The sequence below is a fragment of the Sinohyriopsis cumingii genome, chromosome 7 (assembly GCF_028554795.1).
Source record: "Sinohyriopsis cumingii isolate HCF-2022 chromosome 7, ASM2855479v2, whole genome shotgun sequence".
NCBI lineage: Eukaryota > Metazoa > Mollusca > Bivalvia > Unionida > Unionidae > Sinohyriopsis > Sinohyriopsis cumingii.
In genome coordinates, this window is record NC_142967.1 from 66,237,135 (window position 1) to 66,257,931 (window position 20,797).

The 20,797-nt window shown below is 36.6% G+C and overlaps 1 protein-coding gene across 2 annotated transcripts in view; it reads right to left on the minus strand.

The window, feature by feature from the left end:
• Positions 1 to 223: 223 nt before the first annotated feature.
• LOC149795435 (drebrin-like protein) overlaps positions 224 to 20,797 on the minus strand; it is an 88,411-nt gene continuing 67,837 nt past the window's right edge. For both annotated transcript variants that reach the window (XM_089965224.1, XM_089965223.1), the window contains 3 exons: positions 15,392 to 15,744; positions 12,906 to 13,085; positions 224 to 5,786 (listed from right to left, as the gene is read on the minus strand). In XM_089965224.1, coding sequence (XP_089821350.1) covers positions 5,644 to 5,786; positions 12,906 to 13,085; positions 15,392 to 15,744 — 676 coding nt within the window. In that variant the 3' untranslated portion in view covers positions 224 to 5,643. The remainder of the gene's footprint in view (positions 5,787 to 12,905; positions 13,086 to 15,391; positions 15,745 to 20,797) is intronic.

Sequence of the window (20,797 nt, forward strand, 5' to 3'; positions counted from 1 at the left end):
CAACATCAAAATATAATATGCTCCCTTGTATGATACCTATACACAGCATGTGGAATTCAGTGCAGCAGAAATTTTTACACCTGAATATGGATAACACTCAAATTAAACAAATTATTTTCACCTGAAAGGTACAGATCTTAAACCCATATGATAAAATTATAGATATCATCAGTGGTATATCCTTACATAATCCAAGACCATAACTGAAAGAAAAGAGAAACTGTTGTGTTGTATGTATAATTATTTTATTATTGTAATAGAAAAGCACTATCACCTTGGATTATTTTAATTTCATGCAATACAATGTTAATACATGTAAATAAACAACTTACAGCTAAAAAATACACAATGGCTAACAGAAAAAACTGATCTGTATAAAAAACGTCAACATGTTCTCATTTCAATCTTATAAAATACAGAAAATGACTCAGGTGCGGAAGTCAAACAGTACTGACTGGATAAATTTAAATACATGCATGATCCATGGTTAATTTACTTTTTTGTGTCTTTTACAACAAAAAAACACAAGAAGTTTATTTAGTGCCATGGCAATCTGAGTCAAGTGCCTTGCCCAAGGACATGCGGTAGCCGATCAGAGCTGATTTGATGTTAGGAATCAAATCAGAACCCTTTCAGTCACATGTCCAGCATGCTAATTGGTGGAACACCATGGGTCTTTCATTTTAAAACTGTCATGGGGTTATCTACAAATGTCACAAAGTTACAAATAAGAAATTTTGATTTTCATGTTATTCAAGCTCAACAAAAGTGAACTGTGAAATAACAGTTTTCAACCATGGCAAAGTTGTGCGTAATTACTGACTACATGTGATAACATTTTAAGTCTTTAAAACAGCAGATTGATCAACCTTACTCATCGAATGCAACTCTGACTCACTGGCAGCATGTGATCGCTTCAGACTAATATGACCTGCAAAATACATTCCGACTTATAGGTGGGTCAAAGAGAAATTGTCTTTTTGCAGCCCTACAAATGGTGGATCGACTTAAAAGTGAGTATATATGGTAAGTACAATGTTCAAATTTCATGGCCACAAGGCTCTGCTTTTAGCAATGATGGCCATAGTTCATGGTGGTTCAGCATCAAGTGCATGAATATGAAATGCTTTTATGCACTGATGCTTTCTCTCGAATCTGGTTAGATTCTGTTACAGTGCATTTTAGGAACAAGACATATGCTTACTTGGTGTTATGGCCAAATGACCTAAAAATCAAACAGAATGTGATATTTGATCAATTACATTTACTACATTTACCACAGTAGAAATAACCCTATCACATCTTGGTATACTATCAACAATGCATAATCTATGGCAAACAAAGCAATTTCTGAACTAAACATTTGTGCATTAACATTTACCAAAGAAAAACATCCAAACAAAATGATGATTACAGAAATTTATCAAATGTGAATAAAGCAATGTAAAATACATAACACTTGCTGTATTGTGTGTTCTTTTAACTAGAATCATCATAAAACACATATAAATGACCAAAATGGCAAAATGAAAGATTTTACTAATTTTTCATGATCAGCATGTTGTACACATAATGATACGAGTAACAAGAGGCAACAACATGGCAGGTAACATTTAATCCAGTCTGAAATTTAGGCATCATCTTAGATAACTGATACAGGCACATCCTTGTGCAAAATTGGTTTAAGCTATATTCTTTTGCTTAATCATTTACTTAGAAGCATATGCCATCTGTATCCTATTTTCCTGTTCTCACCACTTCTTCTTGTATGAATTACATAACGTACTCTTTTGAGGTTACATGTCTCCCCAAAAAGTTTCTTAAATTTTTTAATATCAGCATAAATGCATTCTTTTTATTTATTTATAACTTCATTTAGTGTTTATAATAAACAAACACTGAGAGACAGTAATTCCTGGCTAGAAGACCTTAAATGGTTTTGGATCATCATTCCTAGTTCCATTCAAAATAGCAAAGTTTCAGAATTGCTGATAAATGGGGTAATATGAATTATTGCATTATCTCATTTATCAAATGTGAGGCTTTTGTGTATGCTCATGTAAACATACTAAATACAAAATGGACTATAACAACCAAACAGCTATATGGAGATAAAATCTTTGAAAGAAGATGAAAAAGTAAAAAGACAGTCTTGGGATAAGTAAATTCTAATTGTTAGATATCATGTGGTGATGCCATCCCTGAGGCTAACAACTTGAGTTTAACATGCCTGAAGTCAATTTGATATATAATAATTTAATTTCCTATAATGACCTTTAAAGGTCAATAATTATACAATAATTGTGAATTATTTACACATTGTAAATTTAATTATTGCTTGACTTATCAGTAATATGGTTATGGAAAAATTAATAATGTTCGTCAAAAGAAGTTGTGACTTTCTATAAATTCTTAAGAGTACATTAACTATTATGGAATAAAGAAATGAAATGGAAATAAAATTGTCTGTAAGGGTCTGCCTTAAGAAAACATGAGGAATATACCACCAATCATTTTCTTTGATGTAACTGGCATTATTTTATGTAAACCTGGATGGAAATTTAACCTCCCACTTGACTGACTGTAAAAAAAAAAAAAAAAATACACTTTGACCCAATGAACTAAGTCAATGATCATTCAAAGGATAAAGATAACAACCTACAATGCATCACCATCTTACACCTAAAGGCTCATTCTTGATATACTCCAGCTCAGGAGACAACTCTTACATAAAACTGTCAAATAAGTTCATTGAGGGTAGTACCCATTACACGTGTATCTGGAGTTCATATTAATAATTAATGTAGTTTTGATTGGCATATAATCAATATATAGTGTATTCATGATGTGAACTGACATAGAAAGAATGTAACCAGTGCATCTGTTCATCTCATATGTGTAGAACATGCTCAGTGGTCTCACTGTCTGTGTTCTCACATACAATCTGGATGAAGAGAAGTGATCCAAAACCAAACCACAATAGTACACAACAATATCATCAATACTGTATGTACTCAATTATAGGCAGAGTCCAACTGCAAACTGCACAGACCCAGAACTACCATTGTTTAATGCACTGGTAGATCTGGATCTGTGCACTTAGGAGTAATCAGTAGAACAAACAGCACAGACCATGATCTGCAGGTACAATATGTGATGGCAGAACAGGATCTTTGTTGTTTGCAGTTTGACTTGACTTATAAGCAAATATATATGGTACCCTACATTTTCAATAAAAAATAGCTTGGGAACTGATAACATGTTAACTGCTTACAGTATATTCTTGCTTAGGAGTCCAACTGCAAACTGCACATGCCCAATTCTGCCGTCACATAATGTGCCAGCTGATCTGGGTCTGAACAGTTTGCAAGGAGTAACAGTGGAACAAATACCACAGACCCTTATTTGCAGGAATATTATGCTGTGACAGATCATGAGCGGTTGTTTGCATTTGGACTCAATAGCGAGTATGTACCATGTGCTAAATCCAATATGTTCATGCTAACAGTTAGAAGTCTTTAGATCAAAACACCCTATAAACATCCTATCATTGTTCTGTAATGAGACAATTAGGAAATACACACATACAAGATGTAACATCACAGATTAGTAAACAATTGATGTTTACAAATGCAGCAAAACAGAATTTGTAGGAAAACTTCATCCAGAGGTCACACTTTTGCTACTGTTTAATGCTGACTAATATTCTATGGGTATCATCTACATATAATAGTTATTAAGGCATTACAACAACTACTGAAAACCTGCATCAGTTGTAATTTTAGTGAAAGAAGAATTAATTACCTTTTTGACTAGTAAACCATGTTAACCAGATATATAAGATTAAATTCAATCAACATTTAGGCAGAACAGGATTTGATCACAGCATTAAAGAAGATTTTATGATCAATTCTGTTATGGGAAATTTGATTCAGAATGTATATAGACCCAACTAAAAACAAGACAATTCTCATTCTTGCCACAGCATGATTTTTAATGGGTATCACAATTTCTTAAAAGAACAGGTTGTAAAATTTATTCAGAAAAAAAAGTCTCATTTGTTCTTTGAATAATGTGCAATAGGCAAAGCCTTTGGGAAATATGTACAGCCTCAGATGTGTATGCAGACTGAAAATTTGCATGTACTGAATTGACACTTCCCAATAAAGCTGAGGAAAATGCAGACAACAACAACAACACCATGTGACTTAATGAAAATGTTTTCTATAGTGTCATGTATACATTCTTCACCTGTGCAAAAGAAATGTCTCTGCATTGCATGAAATATTGATTTCTTTGATAAATAATTTTGTTCATGGTTTTAATGGTACTATTAATACTTCATGGTTTTAATGGTACTTTTAACACTTCATGGTTTAATGGTACTTTTAACACCTCGTGGTTACAATGGTACTTTTAATACTTCATGGTTTTAATTGTACTTTAATGCATCAAAGAAAATAGGAGCTAAGCAACGTTTCCAAGGGTGCACCTTGGCAGCCAATCCAGGCCCACCTGGGCAGGTACTGAACTTGTTACCCATTACGAGTCTGACACTACCAATTAAGCAACTTCAGCTCCTTTGAATGTTGTGTATATATTTCAAATCATTAATCAGTATTAGAAAAATTTTGCTTCTTTTGTTTTTTCCATGATTTTTTTTGTTCTCAATTTTGCACTATTTACTGAAGTACTCATATAAAGTAAATTATTTGAGAAACCAGAAAGAGAAACTGCAATAAAGGTTTTTTAAATGGACCTCCTCAAAGATGATATGCCTTATGAATAGTGCTTGTTATAAGAATCTTGGTAAAATGGACACAATACAAGTTTAAAATATTTGTTCAGTAGAATAACTCAGAAAGAATAGTGGAATTTGGATCTTAATAGCTGAAAATTTGATCCAGACATAAACACAATAATGACTTTGTCTCTTGTAATGACCTTGTCTCTTAAAACCATTATCCTGAATATTCAACAGCATCATCATAATACAGAAATATGGTAAATACTGTAAATTCCATGATAGTTATGGAGTAACATTTTTTGTGGATTTTAAAGTTGCAGTAATCAAAGAATTTAAAAATACAAAGAAGAGCATGTCTCCTGTAAACAAATGGGGACCCATTAACCAAACCCTAATCGCCAACAGAAATGTAATTTCTAACCCAAACCACAATAATGATACTCATGAAAATTCATGAATTCGCTTTACCTTGCATATATTTTAAATTCTGTTCTTGCTCAACAAAGAAACAAAATCTTCAAGATGATAAAAACATGATTCTGAAAAACAGATGCAAATTTATCTGATCCATCACATTTCAAAGTTTGCAGAAGCATATTTTAAATTTAAAATAGTTTTTTCCATCATGATCCTGTCATGCTAATAGTGCTGTACATTCAAACAGAATATCACTTCTTCTCTAGTTTTTCAAAAATTACCAAAAAATTATGTTAGAATAATCATAAATGTTAATGTCAGTATTTATTATCAAAAATATCCTTTTAGCCAACTCAGTTTAAAAGTTGATGCTAATAAAATAAAAAATAAAACTACAACTATACACCAATATTAATGCTGCCAAATCGAATATTAATTCATTATCCCTTAAATCCTGTGAATGGATAATTGGTTTTCATTTATTGGTTGATGGCTTCCACATAATTGGCAGGAAACATTCCAACTTTTCCATCTGGTCCCTGCCCTGTCCACCATCCAGGGTCAATCTGTTCAACATTTGTAATGATATCATCAGGCTCAAAGGAAATTTCAGTGTCATCACCTGACAAAAAAAATTACTTTGAAGGTTAAGTTTGTATCTGAGTTGGAAAATTTTCAAAAATGGCTGGTAGGACTACATGAAAAAAAAAAACTTGCAGTCAAGTAAAATCATTTTAATATAAACTATTAGCTTTAGAGTAATTCCCATAAACAATTGTTTCACAATTATTCTCTATAAAGATTGTGAAATATTTTACATATATTTGTAAAACTAAATATAAAACTATTAGTATCATGCAAAAGTCCATACGGGCAACAAGTAATATTATGCAAAAGTCCATATGAGCAACTAAATTCAATAGACAGTAGCCCAGACAAATAAAATAGTTACTTCCTAGGATCCAATTAAAAGATTTGTCAAATCCTATCATTAAACAGTCCCTCAAAGTGACCTCTGCTCAACTGGTAGAAATGATATCACGGATAGATGAATTAACTTGTCTAGACACTCATGCTAGTTTGGTTAAATCTTTAATACATTTTGAAGCGAGTAAAAAAACAAAGTTGCTGAAATAACATCATTCAAGTTATTCTTTAAATATATCTACAAATGGGTTTTGATAAAGAATCCTTTAATACTTGGGTGTAATATCATGCTTACAAGTCATTACAGTTAAAAGCCTAAGTAAAGACCTTTGTCCTTAAAATCAAAAGGATGACTATCAAATTCTTTACTGGATGGCAACTAAATAAAAAATCAAGTTGACATTCTTTCTGTATATGTACAAGTCCCAATGTTTATGTGTTTAATGAAGTATGAAAATGTAACAAATGACCTCTGACTGGACCCCAAGGTCAATTAGGTCTATACTAATCAAAGTCATATATAAACATGCAGATATGTTGGTAGTCAGAATTTTATTCAGAACGAAATACATAATGCAAGATGCTTTTCAGTACAAAACCTATGTTAACCCTACTATTTCTTCATGTGACAGAATGATAAGCAAGATTTTCAAATGGTCATTGAAGTGCCATATTGGAAGGTAGATAAGCATCTATTTCATTCAAAATCAGCTACATATTTCTATAGTATTTAAGTGAAAATCCCATTAAATATTCAATACTAAGAGATTTGATAGTGAGAGAAAACTTATATTACCAGTGTTGATACCCACTTTTATCATCACAGTGGTAAAATCACTTTTTGAACTACTTTCTTTTCCCAGTTCTTTTACTTTTTTATGGCTTTGCCACTCTTGACAATGTTTCCACTTCACACATTAAATATTTCTACTAAAATAATGGAGACATATTCTATGCATTGTACATTTAGAAACTAATCTTTAAAAAGACTTTTTCCAGTGATCATTGTGGTGGAATTGTGTAGGACACGGCAATCCTCCCAGCAGTTTCAGAAAAGCAATAACAAACTTTTCCTAACAGATGACAGACCAATGCATAAGATATGAGAGCTAACCATCACCATTGGCTACTAGAGCTAAAAGGAAACATACACTTTGTATGAGTCTTTCATTTTCTTGTTTTTCCACTGCATCAAATCTGATAACTTTTTTAAACAATTCAAAGAATTCAGGTAGTTTTAATTTTCATGCCCAATGGTAGCCATTTAGATTGTTAAAATATTAAAATAATTTCTATGTAGCGAAAAATAATGAATGAATCTCTAAGGTAAAAGAGAGAGAATTAGGTCTCTGACCACCATCCTACTGACTGACTGATGTCAGATAGCAATAACTATAGTCCTTCATTACTATGATATGTATAAGAAATGCATCTCAGGATAGTTCCTTATAAGCAGAGAGGATAACCCACCGCGTCCAGAATTCTGAGCTTTAGCGAAAATATCATCCCTTCTTTAAGAACAAGTCAGATCTCCCTCTTCTGACTGGCTCAAATTGGCCCTGGGTACCACTTTAAAGCCATTACATGTCCAGTACATGCCCTTCAGGTGAAGGGTCCAAGGACGATGTCAAGACAAAGTAATGATGCCAAATAAGCAGGAGCCTGTTCTTGGTAGTGAAAACTGGGGCTATCATGGAATCCAAACCTATGTGATGGAACTGTAGATTATTAAGATTGACCAACTGGTATGTACCCCACTGATCTTGTCTGCTGTATCTATAACAACCAGGTATGTATCCGACTAATCTTGTCTGCTGTATCTAGAACAACCAGGTATGTTTCCAACTTATCTTGTTTGCTGTATCTAGAACAGTTAGGTCTGTATCCCACTGATCTTGTCTGCTGTATCTATAACAACCAGGTATGTATCCCACTGGTCTTGTCTGCTGTATCCAGAACAATTAGGTATGTATCCCACTGATTTTGTCTGCTGTATCTAGAACAACTAGGTATGTATCCCACTGATCTTGTCTGCTGTATCTAGAACAATTACGTATCTATCCCACTGATTTTGTCTGCTGTATCCAGAACAATTAGGTATGTATCCCAGTGATCCTGTCTGCTGTATCTAGAACAATTAGGTATGTATCCCACTGATTGTGTCTGCTGTATCTAGAACAACTAGGTATGTATCCCACTGATCTTGTCTGCTGTATCTAGAACAATTAGGTATGTATCCCACTGATTTTGTCTGCTGTATCCAGAACAATTAGGTATGTATCCCAGTGATCTTGTCTGCTGTATCTAGAACAATTAGGTATGTATCCCACTGATTGTGTCTGCTGTATGTAGAACAATTAGGTATGTATCCCACTGATTGTGTCTGCTGTATCTAGAACAACAAAGAAGCTGAATTTTAGCAGTCATGGGTAACAGCAGCTCCACACAATGATTAGAAGGGTTTCTTTATTCAACCACATCAGATTCCACCGAAGATTCCATTTCACACAAAGGGCCAAATCCTCTGGTTGCAGCAAGTAAGCACGGCCAGAGAGGTCTTTGTTCTGGTCCTTATGATGTCCACACATGTCTAAGATTGTGGAATGGTAACCTTTGATGGCAACATGAGCTAACTACTTCTGGAAGTCTAGAGATTTGTTTTCTCCTAGCTGTCTGATATAAATTAAAACATGATTTGTTGGGAAAAAAAAAAAATGCCCTTTCCTGACAATCTCCTGTCATGACTGAAAAGCCTGCACCATGGCCTTCATCTCCAGTCTACAGGAGATTAGTGTGTAATAAGCACTCTTCAAGGAAGGAGGGCAGGTAGTTGACACCCACCCAGCCATGTTGGTATCTGAGACCTTGATTTCCAGTGATTGCTCCTGCAGTGGGATAAGGGCTGTAAACCAAGAAAGGTTGTCCTATTTACAGCCTGAAACTTGATCATTTGGACTAGATGGGAAAGACTGACCACCACTGGAAAAGAAGAACTGCCTGTTGGTCTCATTAAAAAACTGAACATAATTAGGGGATCATATTCATGGAATCCATGGGGTAAACAAATTCCTGGGATGAAATTTTTAAGACAAATTTATGAGAATGCCAGACCTAGTTCTAATGGTTTTATGCCCAAATTAATGAAATGCTGGGATGGGATGGTGCTGGATTTGTCGAAAAGGAATCCATAGCAAAGCAGAAATAAAACAAGCAGCTGCATGTCTTGAAATCAATATGCCTGACTGATACTTTGTAGAATTCCGACCAGATAGCTTGCCTTCACAGACACATGGATGCTTAAGAAGCTACTGTCAAGCTTTCTCACATACCATGATTGGCTGAGCCCAAGACTAGAACCCATGCTGACAGAGGTGAGATAGCAGTGATTGGTAAAGATGAGCACTTTAGACCACTTGACCACCCTGGGTCACCATTTTTTGTGAAGCCCTAAAGACTGATATTCAGAGGAGAAAAAAAGGTGGTATGTAAAACTTATAGACTTACAGAAAACTTATGACCAGGTATGTTATGGCATTTCAGAGCTCTAAGATGAGTGCAAAATCATCTTCCTGAACAGTGTTGAGAACCAATCTCTGTGTATCCATCTTATCTATGGTGCCCAATTTAATTGGATGAGAGAGTTTAGACTGGATAAAACTTGGCATTGGCATGAGACCAAGGAAATGGTATGGAATAAGGTTCTGGTGAGTCTGCACTGTGAACTGTCTTTTTTGTATGGAGATTGTTGATTCTTGCTGCACAATGTCTGGTGTATAGAGATATCATGTCTGTAGTTAAAAGAACATTTGATAATTGGGGAGGGGCAATAAGTGTAGTCTGAAAAAAAATTGATAATTGGGGAGGGGCAATAAACATAGTCTGTAAAAAAAAAATGATAATGAGGTGGGGGGCAATAAATGTAGCATGTAAAACATTTTGATAATTGGGGAGGGGCAATAAATGTAGTCTGGAAAAAATAACGTTTCAGCCATGAGTGAGCTGGGGGCAATATCTCTCCCTATAAATGGAAAAGTTATAAATTCTTCCTCCCACTGTAATGTGAGAAAAGAAGCATCAACATGAATTATTTGCTATGGGTTGATGTGGATAAAAGCCGGGATGATATTAGTCCTTGTCTCCACATGACGAGTCATGTGTGACCAATGTAAACAGGGTTCTTGTTGAAAGAAGGGGTGTTCCTTGTTTTACATGCATAAGGTGGGTGGGGGAGTCCTTCCTGCTTTTATTATCTCTCCTAGGAAACGAAGACAGGCATAATCTGGGTTACTTGGCATGTAAGGTTATGATGGTTTTAAAGATAGTGGACATGGAGAGAACACTTCTTTCAGCCAGATGAAGAATAACAGATGCAGCAATGGTACTGGGCAAGTGAATGCTGAGCTGTTCTGTTAGCATATGAGACATGAAAAACTTAATTCCAAGTATTTGTGCCAATATGGTTTTCTACCAAAGGGTTTATGTTATTTTCCGATTACTGAATAAAAGAGTCCTGGAAACCAAATCAAATATGGGTCCTATAGCTATGACATGATTATTGTTGTTGTTGTTGTTGTAGGGTTTAACACCATTTTTCAGCACATGATAGGCTACACATGGCGGCCAGTACTAATGGTGGAGGAAGAACCTGGGAAATCCCCGGAAATAACCACCGACCCACGAGAAGCTACTGGCAAGCTTTCTCACATACCCACATTGGCCGAATCCGAGACTCGAACCTACACCGACAGAGGTGAGATGGCAGTGATCCGTAACGGACAGCGCTTTAGACCACTCGGCCACTCGGGGCCCCTATGACATGATTAAGCACGGTGAATGTTTAGGAACGACTTCTGGTCCATATGCACAGAGGAAGGCAGACAGTTCTAGGCCCACCATGTCTGTCAACAGCTGGGACTGAAAGGTCATTAGGTTTGTCTCCCAGTATGCTGATTTAAATTTGCTGTTATGTCACTAGTAAAAAAGGCAAGGACTGTTGACACTTAGATTTTTATGTTTCCTTTCAAATAAACAAAGTCTGTCAGCAACTTGACTAAAGTGTTGTCGTTGCTTCAGGGACTGCAGCTCTTTCTTTCACCATGATCTATGGATACATAAGATGGGAATGGACAAAGCTCTAATGGAAAAGCCAAAAATTCCAGTAGACTGGCATCCAAGTTTTTTCTGAACTTCACTGATAAAAAAAAAGATTGCACTTGTGACTCTGAATCTTCCCAAATGAAGAGTCAGGTGATAGGAAAGGCTAACACTGAGAAAGAGAAATAAGCTATGTGGGACAGTGAACAAAGACTGAGACAGGACACAGCTATATCTAGGCATTCAATAGCTTCCTAGCACGAGGTGAAACAGTACCCAGCAAATTGTTAGGATTTGGTACCAGACCATCAATTCAAGGGACTTCCACCTTGGCATGCTGAGACATTTTTAGCACTTTTACTACTAAAATAAACCTCTGAGGGCTACATTTACTGATAAATATTCCTAATGTATTATGATCAGGTAACATATCTGAAGAAGAAACCTGAACTATCCATGAAACTTACAAAATTTCCCTGAATAAATGTTGCATATACTTTGGAATATCTCCCTAAAATGAAGAAAAAAATCTCTCTAAATCAAATACATTGGTCCCCCTCATGAACGCACCCCCCACCCACCAGCGGCCACCCCCCCTTTACGGCAGAATCTCTTGGCACCGATGAGTTTGTGTTCAAAAGTACCCCTCAAGATAGGCCACCCCATTAATGTGACCAGCAGCCACCATAGTAGTGCACAAATGTAAAATTTCCCCTCACAATCAGTCACATTTTATTATTATTTTTCCAGAACCAATATTTAATTACCATGAGGTAAGTAATCTGATTATCTTTCAAGATGTCTGTTTCTGGATGGCAGGTTTTCGTTATTGAAAGAAGTGTTAGCTAAAGTACATGTACCACTAAGGTTATTATTAGATCATGAACACCAATGTTTGCAGGAAATGGGGTCAGCAGTGTTTTGATAGAGCTTTGGGCTTCACACAGTGGATTGATTATGACCGAAGTAACTGTCAAAATCATAACATGGACAGATAGGCTAAAAATAGATTTTGTGGATTAACACAAACACACACACACACAGAGAGAAACAATAAACATTAAACAAAACAGGGTACCAGACAAAGACCAAAGCATAACATGACAGTTCATGAATCACTTCTGTATAATAAGGCATTTCGTTTACAAATGTTTCGTCTGAAAAATTAAATTGGAGTATTGTACGATTAGCCACGTAGGAATAAATCATTACCAAACTTTAACATGTCTTCACGTGAACAAAGAAATAATACTTTAGAAGAAAAATAAAAGTTATTCAACTTGACGACAATGGGGAGAGTTCACATGCCAACAAATTTATGTTAGGAAGACTCAAATAAACAAGAGTGTAAAAAGTAAGAACATTCTGTAGGAGTGGGAGAATGGCGTAAATGGAAAGAGAATTATTTTAAATATGAAACAGTGTATGTGAACAATACCCCACTCACATTTCACGCCTAAGAATAAGAACTATTAATTTATGTTACCTTGAAATAAATCTGTTTTTAAGACAAGAGCATTTTAATAATTAATGCTATTTTTAAATGAAGATATTAAATGCTTTACGTTATATGTTGATTTCGTACTATATACACATATACATCCACGTCTCACAAAAATATCCCCCCTCTGGAAAGGCCACTCATCTTATAGGGCCACTTTCCCAGCGTAGAAAGGGTGGCCGTATATGAGGGGGACCATTGTATATGTTGCAGACTTACCAGCTTGGTAATCATACAGAGCTCTGACACAAAGCCCATACTCTGGCCCCAGGGCAGGACTACTTCCATTAGGATGATTGCCCTCAACCTGATACTGCTGGGCTGGTTCTTGTCCTTGCTGCTCTGTGGGCTCTTCAGTATACCCTGAGGTAAGCACTGCTGTCGGAGTTGGGACAGCCTCTATATGATTATAAATGTTATCATGTAAAATTTGCACATGCTGATTTCATACAAAGTTTCTGTTGAATGCTATTATACAACCAAACACTTTAACATTAAATCTTCAAGCAGATGACATGGCTGCTGATGTAAAAATGATATCTAGGTCTTTCGTCTGGTAACACCATTCTAACAGAATGCAATCAACAATTACATAGCAGGGCTCTACAAAGTTTTTAGCAGTTTCCACAGACACTTTTAATCAGCACTATATTGCCAATATTTTGCTCATTAATCATTACTAACATACATACATATATACCAATACATACATACATACATACCAATACATACATACCAATACATACAGACATACATGCATGCACGCACGCACACACACACACGCAGACACACACAAACACACACACACACACACACACACATATACATACATACATACCAATACATACATACATATGTACATACATACATACATACATACATACATACATACATACATACATACATACATATGACATAAAAGACATTAAAACCAATAAAAAAGAAAATTAAGAGAGTACTTTTTGCTTTTAATTTTTTCACGATTCTTAAAATCTGCTTCTAGAAGTCTACAAGGTAAAAGTCACTGGCTTGGAGTAACCTTGGAGTTATAACCAATATTAGAAGCACAGTTCATGCATCAATAACTACCTTGATTAGGTACTACAACTGATGCCTCATATGAAAATCCACTCATCTAATTCCTTTACATGTACAATACACAGTAATCTTGCTGAAGATTACTATATACAGTCATTTTTACCAATGAATAAACATATTTCCAAATGCACTGGTAAAAAAGAGCATTCTTTATAGGCTAGGTTGTATATAACTTTGAAAGATCTCTGCGTCCAAGAACAAAACACAAGCTTTTAATGAAACAACAGAAATCAGCAAATTTCATGATTCAAGCATGAACAATGCTTGAGAACACAAATGTAGCACTAGTTTGTGCGGTGTAAAATATGGACAATAAGGTGGAGAAAGATTCCCTTTCTTTGAGCTATCACATATCTTTAGGAGTCAGAAAACATTCATCCAGTCAGACAATGTGACAGTTGCCCCACATCACCAGTATTTTGAAGACTGAAGCTTTATTGATATATTGGCATGCCAAATGGAACACACTAGCAGATATTTCTATAAATACTGGTATATAATTATTTTTCACAAGAAAATGCTACCAAGTTAATCTGAATAAATCTGAGTATTTTAAATGTCTCAGCCGATTCCCATAAACTTTTACACAAGGCATGCTGCTGTAATCTATTTCATAAGCAGATAATGTGGAGACAGCAGCCAAATGATCAAAATCTGGTTGGGGTAATAACCCAGAACTGTTCCAGTTCTTTTGGACAATCAACACTATTCCTATAATTGCACCTGTGTCATCATCATCATCATCATCATCATCAGTCCCATAGTCTGGAAGACCGTTGGGGCACCGCACAAGACCTAACAACCAGCTTCCTCCATTCCTCTCGATTTTCCGTCTTTCTCAGTGTGTCACTCAGTGTCAAGCCTGTCCACTCTTGAATATTATCTTCCTACCTCTTTCTTTGCCTGCCTCTTGTGTGTGTGTGTGTGTGTTTTGTGTGTGTGTGTGTACCTCTCTAGAATGGAGGCTTGACCAAAATGGATCATTTTATAAGAAAGCTGGTGGAAAATTAAACAGTTGGAATTCTTTTTTCAAATGCAAGTTAATGCCATTGTACATGTTAATAGCAACTGCATCCTTATAAAATATCTGCTGGTGCCTTTACTTTGGTGTGATAATGTACTAATAGAATGCAGTCTTGAAAATACTGGTGACCTGGGGGGCAAAGGTAACAATGACCACATGAATATCATAAAACTTTGGGCTTCTCTGTCTCTTAACATCTCCCATATCTAACTCATATATATGTGTGACAGCTCATCATATTTTAGCACAAGTGAAACCCTAAAACAAGAGTATCGGACTTATTTGCAATTTTTACCTATTTTCAATTTGCCAAAAAAAAGTCAATATGATATCATAAATTTCACTAAAGTAAGTGTAAAAATTCAGTCTAAAAGTAAATAAGTTGTGTCAAAATCTGTATGAATTATGGATAACTTTAAAGATATCATAATGCAACCCCAAAAAATTAATACCACATTCTAATTTTAAGAAAGGCTGATTGACATTACAAATTTAAATTTAAATTCTGAATAAATATCTGAAATGGGTAATAATTTGATTTGTCCAAGATTGTGGAGGCTATCATATTCAAGATAATACATACGGTCTTCCCACTCTTCATCATTTTCTTCTTCATCATCTGAAGGTGCACGTGGTGGCAGATTCTGAGCTAAAATGTTCTTTATCTTAGGCCCTGAGACATCATGGGCAGGCTGCCTTGGAGGGGAGGGTTGCCGTTGAGGGGGTGATGGTTCTCTGCGTGGAGGTGAGGCTTGCCTAGGAGGATATGATGTGGTTTGAGGGTGTGAAGGTGGGGGTGAGGCTTGCCTAGGAGGATATGACTTGGTTGGAGGGGGTGATTTTGGGGTTGAAATGTCTGACTGTGTGGATGATAATGGCTCTCTCGTAGGGTCTGACTCATAGGAGGACTGACTTCCAAACTGATGCTTGAGTTTTCTGTGAAAAATAAACAACATTTTTCCTAAAGACATATATTTATTTGATTTCAAGTAAATATACACATCCTGGATTGGTTTCATGTGAACTTTTAAGGAAATCTGTATGGTTAAAAAAAATTCCGCAACAGGAGCATTGCATAATATTTGACACAACAAGAAAGTAAATTTTTAATTATGTTTTCTGAGAATATCTACCCAACCACATTAATGTTATGGATATAAACCTAATACTGCCAGAATCCAGCCCTACTAAAAAGATGAAGAATCATCTTTTCCATCTCCTAAAGACAAAGGACAATAACTCTTGCTCACTACTTTCTCTTGCCAACACTGGGTATTGCTCCTTTTTAGCTGAGCAATATACCAATGAAGATGCTTGCATGGCAGGGTGGTTGGAAGGGGTTTTAAGTAACGTGATCAAGTATGTATTCTAAGAAAAACATAATTTACTTAAAAGTTTGCTTTCTCCTTCAAAAAATTCCCTGATCAGATTAACATTAGGAGAATAAATAACTGGAAGAGGAAATACTGTACATACAACCTCAGGTATTCTTCTAGGGAAGAAAGATTGGAATCCTTATGTCAATGATAATCTGCTCTCCTACTTAAAGCAGCATATGGTCACATGAACCATGACACTCAGTCAGGTAAAGAAGATAATTCTTCTCATTTCGTCAAAATACACTGGCAAAGTTAAGAGGCTGTGTTGGTTTCATTGAGTCTTGAGGTTGTCTAGGTTGCAACCTTGTGACAAATCAAGTCTCCATTTAAAAAACTTGAGAATGCTGACTCTGCATGCCTACCATCAGCTTCTGTCTCGGACTGAAATGTGTTCAAACATGAGGCTTGCAAAGATCACTCTAACTTCATGGTCTGAAGCTCTAATCTTTTGAGACTTCAGATTATACTGATCATATGACCCACTTGATATATATACTGATCATATAACCCACCTGATATATATACTGATCATATAACCCACCTGATATATATACTGATCATATAACCCACCTGATATATATACTGATCATATAACCCACTTGATATATATACTGATCATATATCTCACTTGATATATATACTGATCATATAACCCACTTGATATATATACTGATCATATATCCCACTTGATATATATACTGATCATATAACCCACTTGATATATATACTGATCATATAACCCACTTGATATATATACTGATCATATAACCCACTTGATATATATACTGATCATATAACCCACCTGAGCCACAAAGACCAGGCTTTGGAGGTGATGTCCCCTGCTGTCACCTTCATGGCAAGAAAGAGTAATCTGTGCTCAATACTACTTGTCTCTATGTGCTTCAAGAATTCCTTGATGGCACAGACAGGATATTATATGGTCGCTGCTCTCAAATTATTTACAGATGACATGGATCGTATAATGACTCTCAAACTACCCACTAATGGCGACTTTTGGCTTACTAAGCCTGGGTTGTGTCATGAAGATCACAGAACCATTTGATATGAACTAAAGATAGTTCAGGTAGCCTGAAAAGGCAAGTATGTTGCTCACCATGCATGCTGAAGATAAAGCTGTCAGGAAACTGGATCATATGAGAACAGCTTCAGCAAAGTCCTGGATAATGGTATGAATTTATTTGAACTGAGCCATGATAGGATCCATGTCAAATTCCAGTTTGGAAACAGGGTGAGGAAGTTTGGCCTAATGAAATAAAAATTGGCAAACAGTCCTGATAGGCCTTTAAATGACCAAGATCCATTATGCCAGGATGCCTGAATGTGCCAGACATCATGAAACAGTAACCTTTAATGGTAACTGGTGCCCACTTATTTTCCTCATAGACCATGAGAAATAAGTCATCTAGCTGTGGGATTGAGGCACTCAAAGTGACAATGTTACTGACTCAACAACAGTCCCACAAAATACTCCTTGTACCCTCTTAAGAAGTCTTGCTCTTGAGATTCTCTCCATGATCAAAAGTCTAAATTCATTCTCTTGCAAGGTTGTCCTGGCAAGAGCCAGGCATGAAGGAGAAGTCTGTCCAGGCAGGCATGGCACAGTTGTGACCATGGTTGTTTGAAGATCTGGCTATAATATTTCTTGCTTAAGTCTATTGTTAGATTGAGTAAATCACTGACACATGATATGCCTCATCAGAGAAGGGGGAGGGTAGGCAAATGCTCAAAATGCATCACAACTGATTGAAAATGCATCCACAGTCCAAACTTCTTGGTCAGGAACCAGTGCAACAAAAGGTGGCCCATTTGTGATTCCACCTTACTGCAAAAGGTTGATCATTGGACACACCCAATGTTGATGAAGGGACCATTCCATATGGATAAACAGACTCTTTCTGGAGAAAACATTGGACACTGAGTTTCCCAGGAATGTGCCTGATTTGTACATTGATCTGAAGTTTGCAGCAAAATGCCAACTTCAGATAAACTGACAAACCAGTATGCATGGGTTGGGCAATTTGGTTGTTGTTGTTGTTGTTGTGGGGTTTAATGCCATTTTTCAGCACGATAGGCTATACATGGCGGCCAGTATTAATGGTGGAGGAAGAACCCGGAAAACCCCGGAAAGAACCACCGACCCACGAGAAGCTACTGGCAAGCTTTCTCACATGCCCACATTGGCTGAATCTTAGGCTCGAACCGCCGCAGACAGAGGTGAGATGGCAGTGATCCGTAACGAAGAGCGCTTTAGACCACTCGGCCACTCGGGGCCCCTGGGCAATTTGGTGCCCCCCTATTTGAGGAGATAAGTCACCACAAGCTAGTTGTCCAACATCATCAGGACTTGTCTCATAGTCAGTCCTTCCTAAACTGAATAGTGTTTATGATAGCTTTCATAAGTTTGCTGATGTGATGAGGCAGTTTACTTGGTCTCCATTTGCTGTTGATTGTATTCAAAGTCCAGCAACAAGTGGTCTCCCCATCTGTATGTACTGGCATGTATACACACCATTACTTCCAATTGGGGCTTCAGAGGAATTCCTGTTGTGAGCCAACCATGGTTGTGCTACTGACAGAGGAATCATTGTACCTTGTTTGTAATACTGCCCTTTTGATCAAGTGGACTGGAAAAATATGCCATTGAACCAGCAAAGTCATTTGTAATGGGTACATATAAAGGCAGCCTAGCAGGATCAAACCCACTGTTAAAGTGAATAACCCAAGGAGTTGCAACTCTCTTGCAAAACTCCTTGACCTGTTGGAAATAACTGTATGAGTTTGACAATCTGTATGATGCAGACAGGAGGGTGTCATACAAGATGTTATAACATCATTACCCAGGTGTACAAAACACTGGGATAGGTTACGGTCTGATATTTCCCAATTCAAGAGAGAACAGAGATGATTCAATAGGGACAAGAGATTGCTTCTGCAGACCAGCCAACCTTATAACACAGTCACTTTTCCCAATTCAAGAGAAAACAGAGATGATTCAATAGGGACAAGAGACTGCTTCTGCAGACCAGCCAACCTTATAACACAGTCACTTTTCTTCTGTAAGTTAGACCAGTTTTCAGTATGGTGTACTGCTATTGTCAAGCTGCATTTAAAAGTCCAGAAGTGTGATTCAATATTGATGCAGTCATGGTGAACATTGTGTTCATCTAAAAAGTTTGTACAGTTTATTTGAACCTTAATTACCACCAGTACAGTTTCACAAACTGCAGTTCCAAACCCTATTGAGCTCGATGGTTTCTTGTTATCTCTCAACTTGATATAATCCATTAAAAAAATTAATTTACATGTGGGCCATGGCAACAACAATCACCTTTCCCACCATAAGACATACTCAAATCTACATATTATGTCAACTTAACATAATAGTTGCCCTTCCTGCTTTTTGCCCCCCCCCCCAAGAATATGAATATTCCTTTTTATTCTTCTATACTATTAAGACTTTTTACTAAGTTTATTGTCCCTTTTGTCCTGAAAATGTATTGCTTGTTGGGTGCCATTTTTTAAAAAGAAATAAGCAACAGCTTGATCATGCAGGTGCTTTGCATAAAAAATACATAAAGTTTAAAGTGTCCGAGGTACTCCTGTAAAGTTAGTCCGGTCCCCAGAACAATTTCACTGAATCTAGTGTGAAACCTGGATCCATATTTTAAGGGTCATATCTGGAATACTTGTGGCAAAATCACAGGGGTTGGCAGGCCTACTTCTGCTCTTGAGGAGAATAGAACTTGCCATCATCTAGCTACATCATCATTGAATAGAGGATTTTTAATGTACACCTGTTGTCAACTCCAAAATACTGGACAAATAAGGGAAAAACTTGGCGGCTATGACAGTGACAATACAATCCATAATTTGGTAGAGACTAAGTCATTTGATATTTAGAACAGAAACTCTAAATCGGTAAACTTTATCATGGTCAGCAAACTGAAGAAACTTTCTCGATACCGAGAGAATAGGGGCATGAAAATAGGCATCTTTGAAATCACGACTGATGACATACACATCCCTTCTGATGCAGAAACTATAGATCTTGCCATCTCCATCTTGAACCTTGGTGGAAGAATGAATTCATTGAGGCAACTGAAGTCTATGACTGGCCTCAACTTACCATTGGCCATTTTGGTATAGAAAAGCCATGAATAAAACTACAGAGATTGTGTTTGCATACTATCTGTATGCCCTATTGTAACGAGCAACTGTATATCCTGAAGAATTTTGTTCTCTCTATATGAGAGAACATCCATTAGAAAGGAGAGAAAGATAGAGGTGGCATTGGATAAACAAATCTGTCCAATATGATTGGAATCACAAAAGTCTGTTGCCACAATGGTAGTCTGCCTACAGTAGGTGGGCATGTTAAGTTAGCCAGGTGACAGGAGGCTTCGGGGTGGAGAAGGTTAGTTTCTGATCACCCATGTAAGGATGAATCCTAGATTGGTTTGGCTGTCAACTGCTGGCATAAGGTTGAGATCTGAACAGCACTCGTGATTGCTAAAGATCCCTAGTTTTTGGACTGCCTTATGTACCCTCCATTGCAGTAGGGACACCTAGTTTTAAGTTGGAGGGGTATT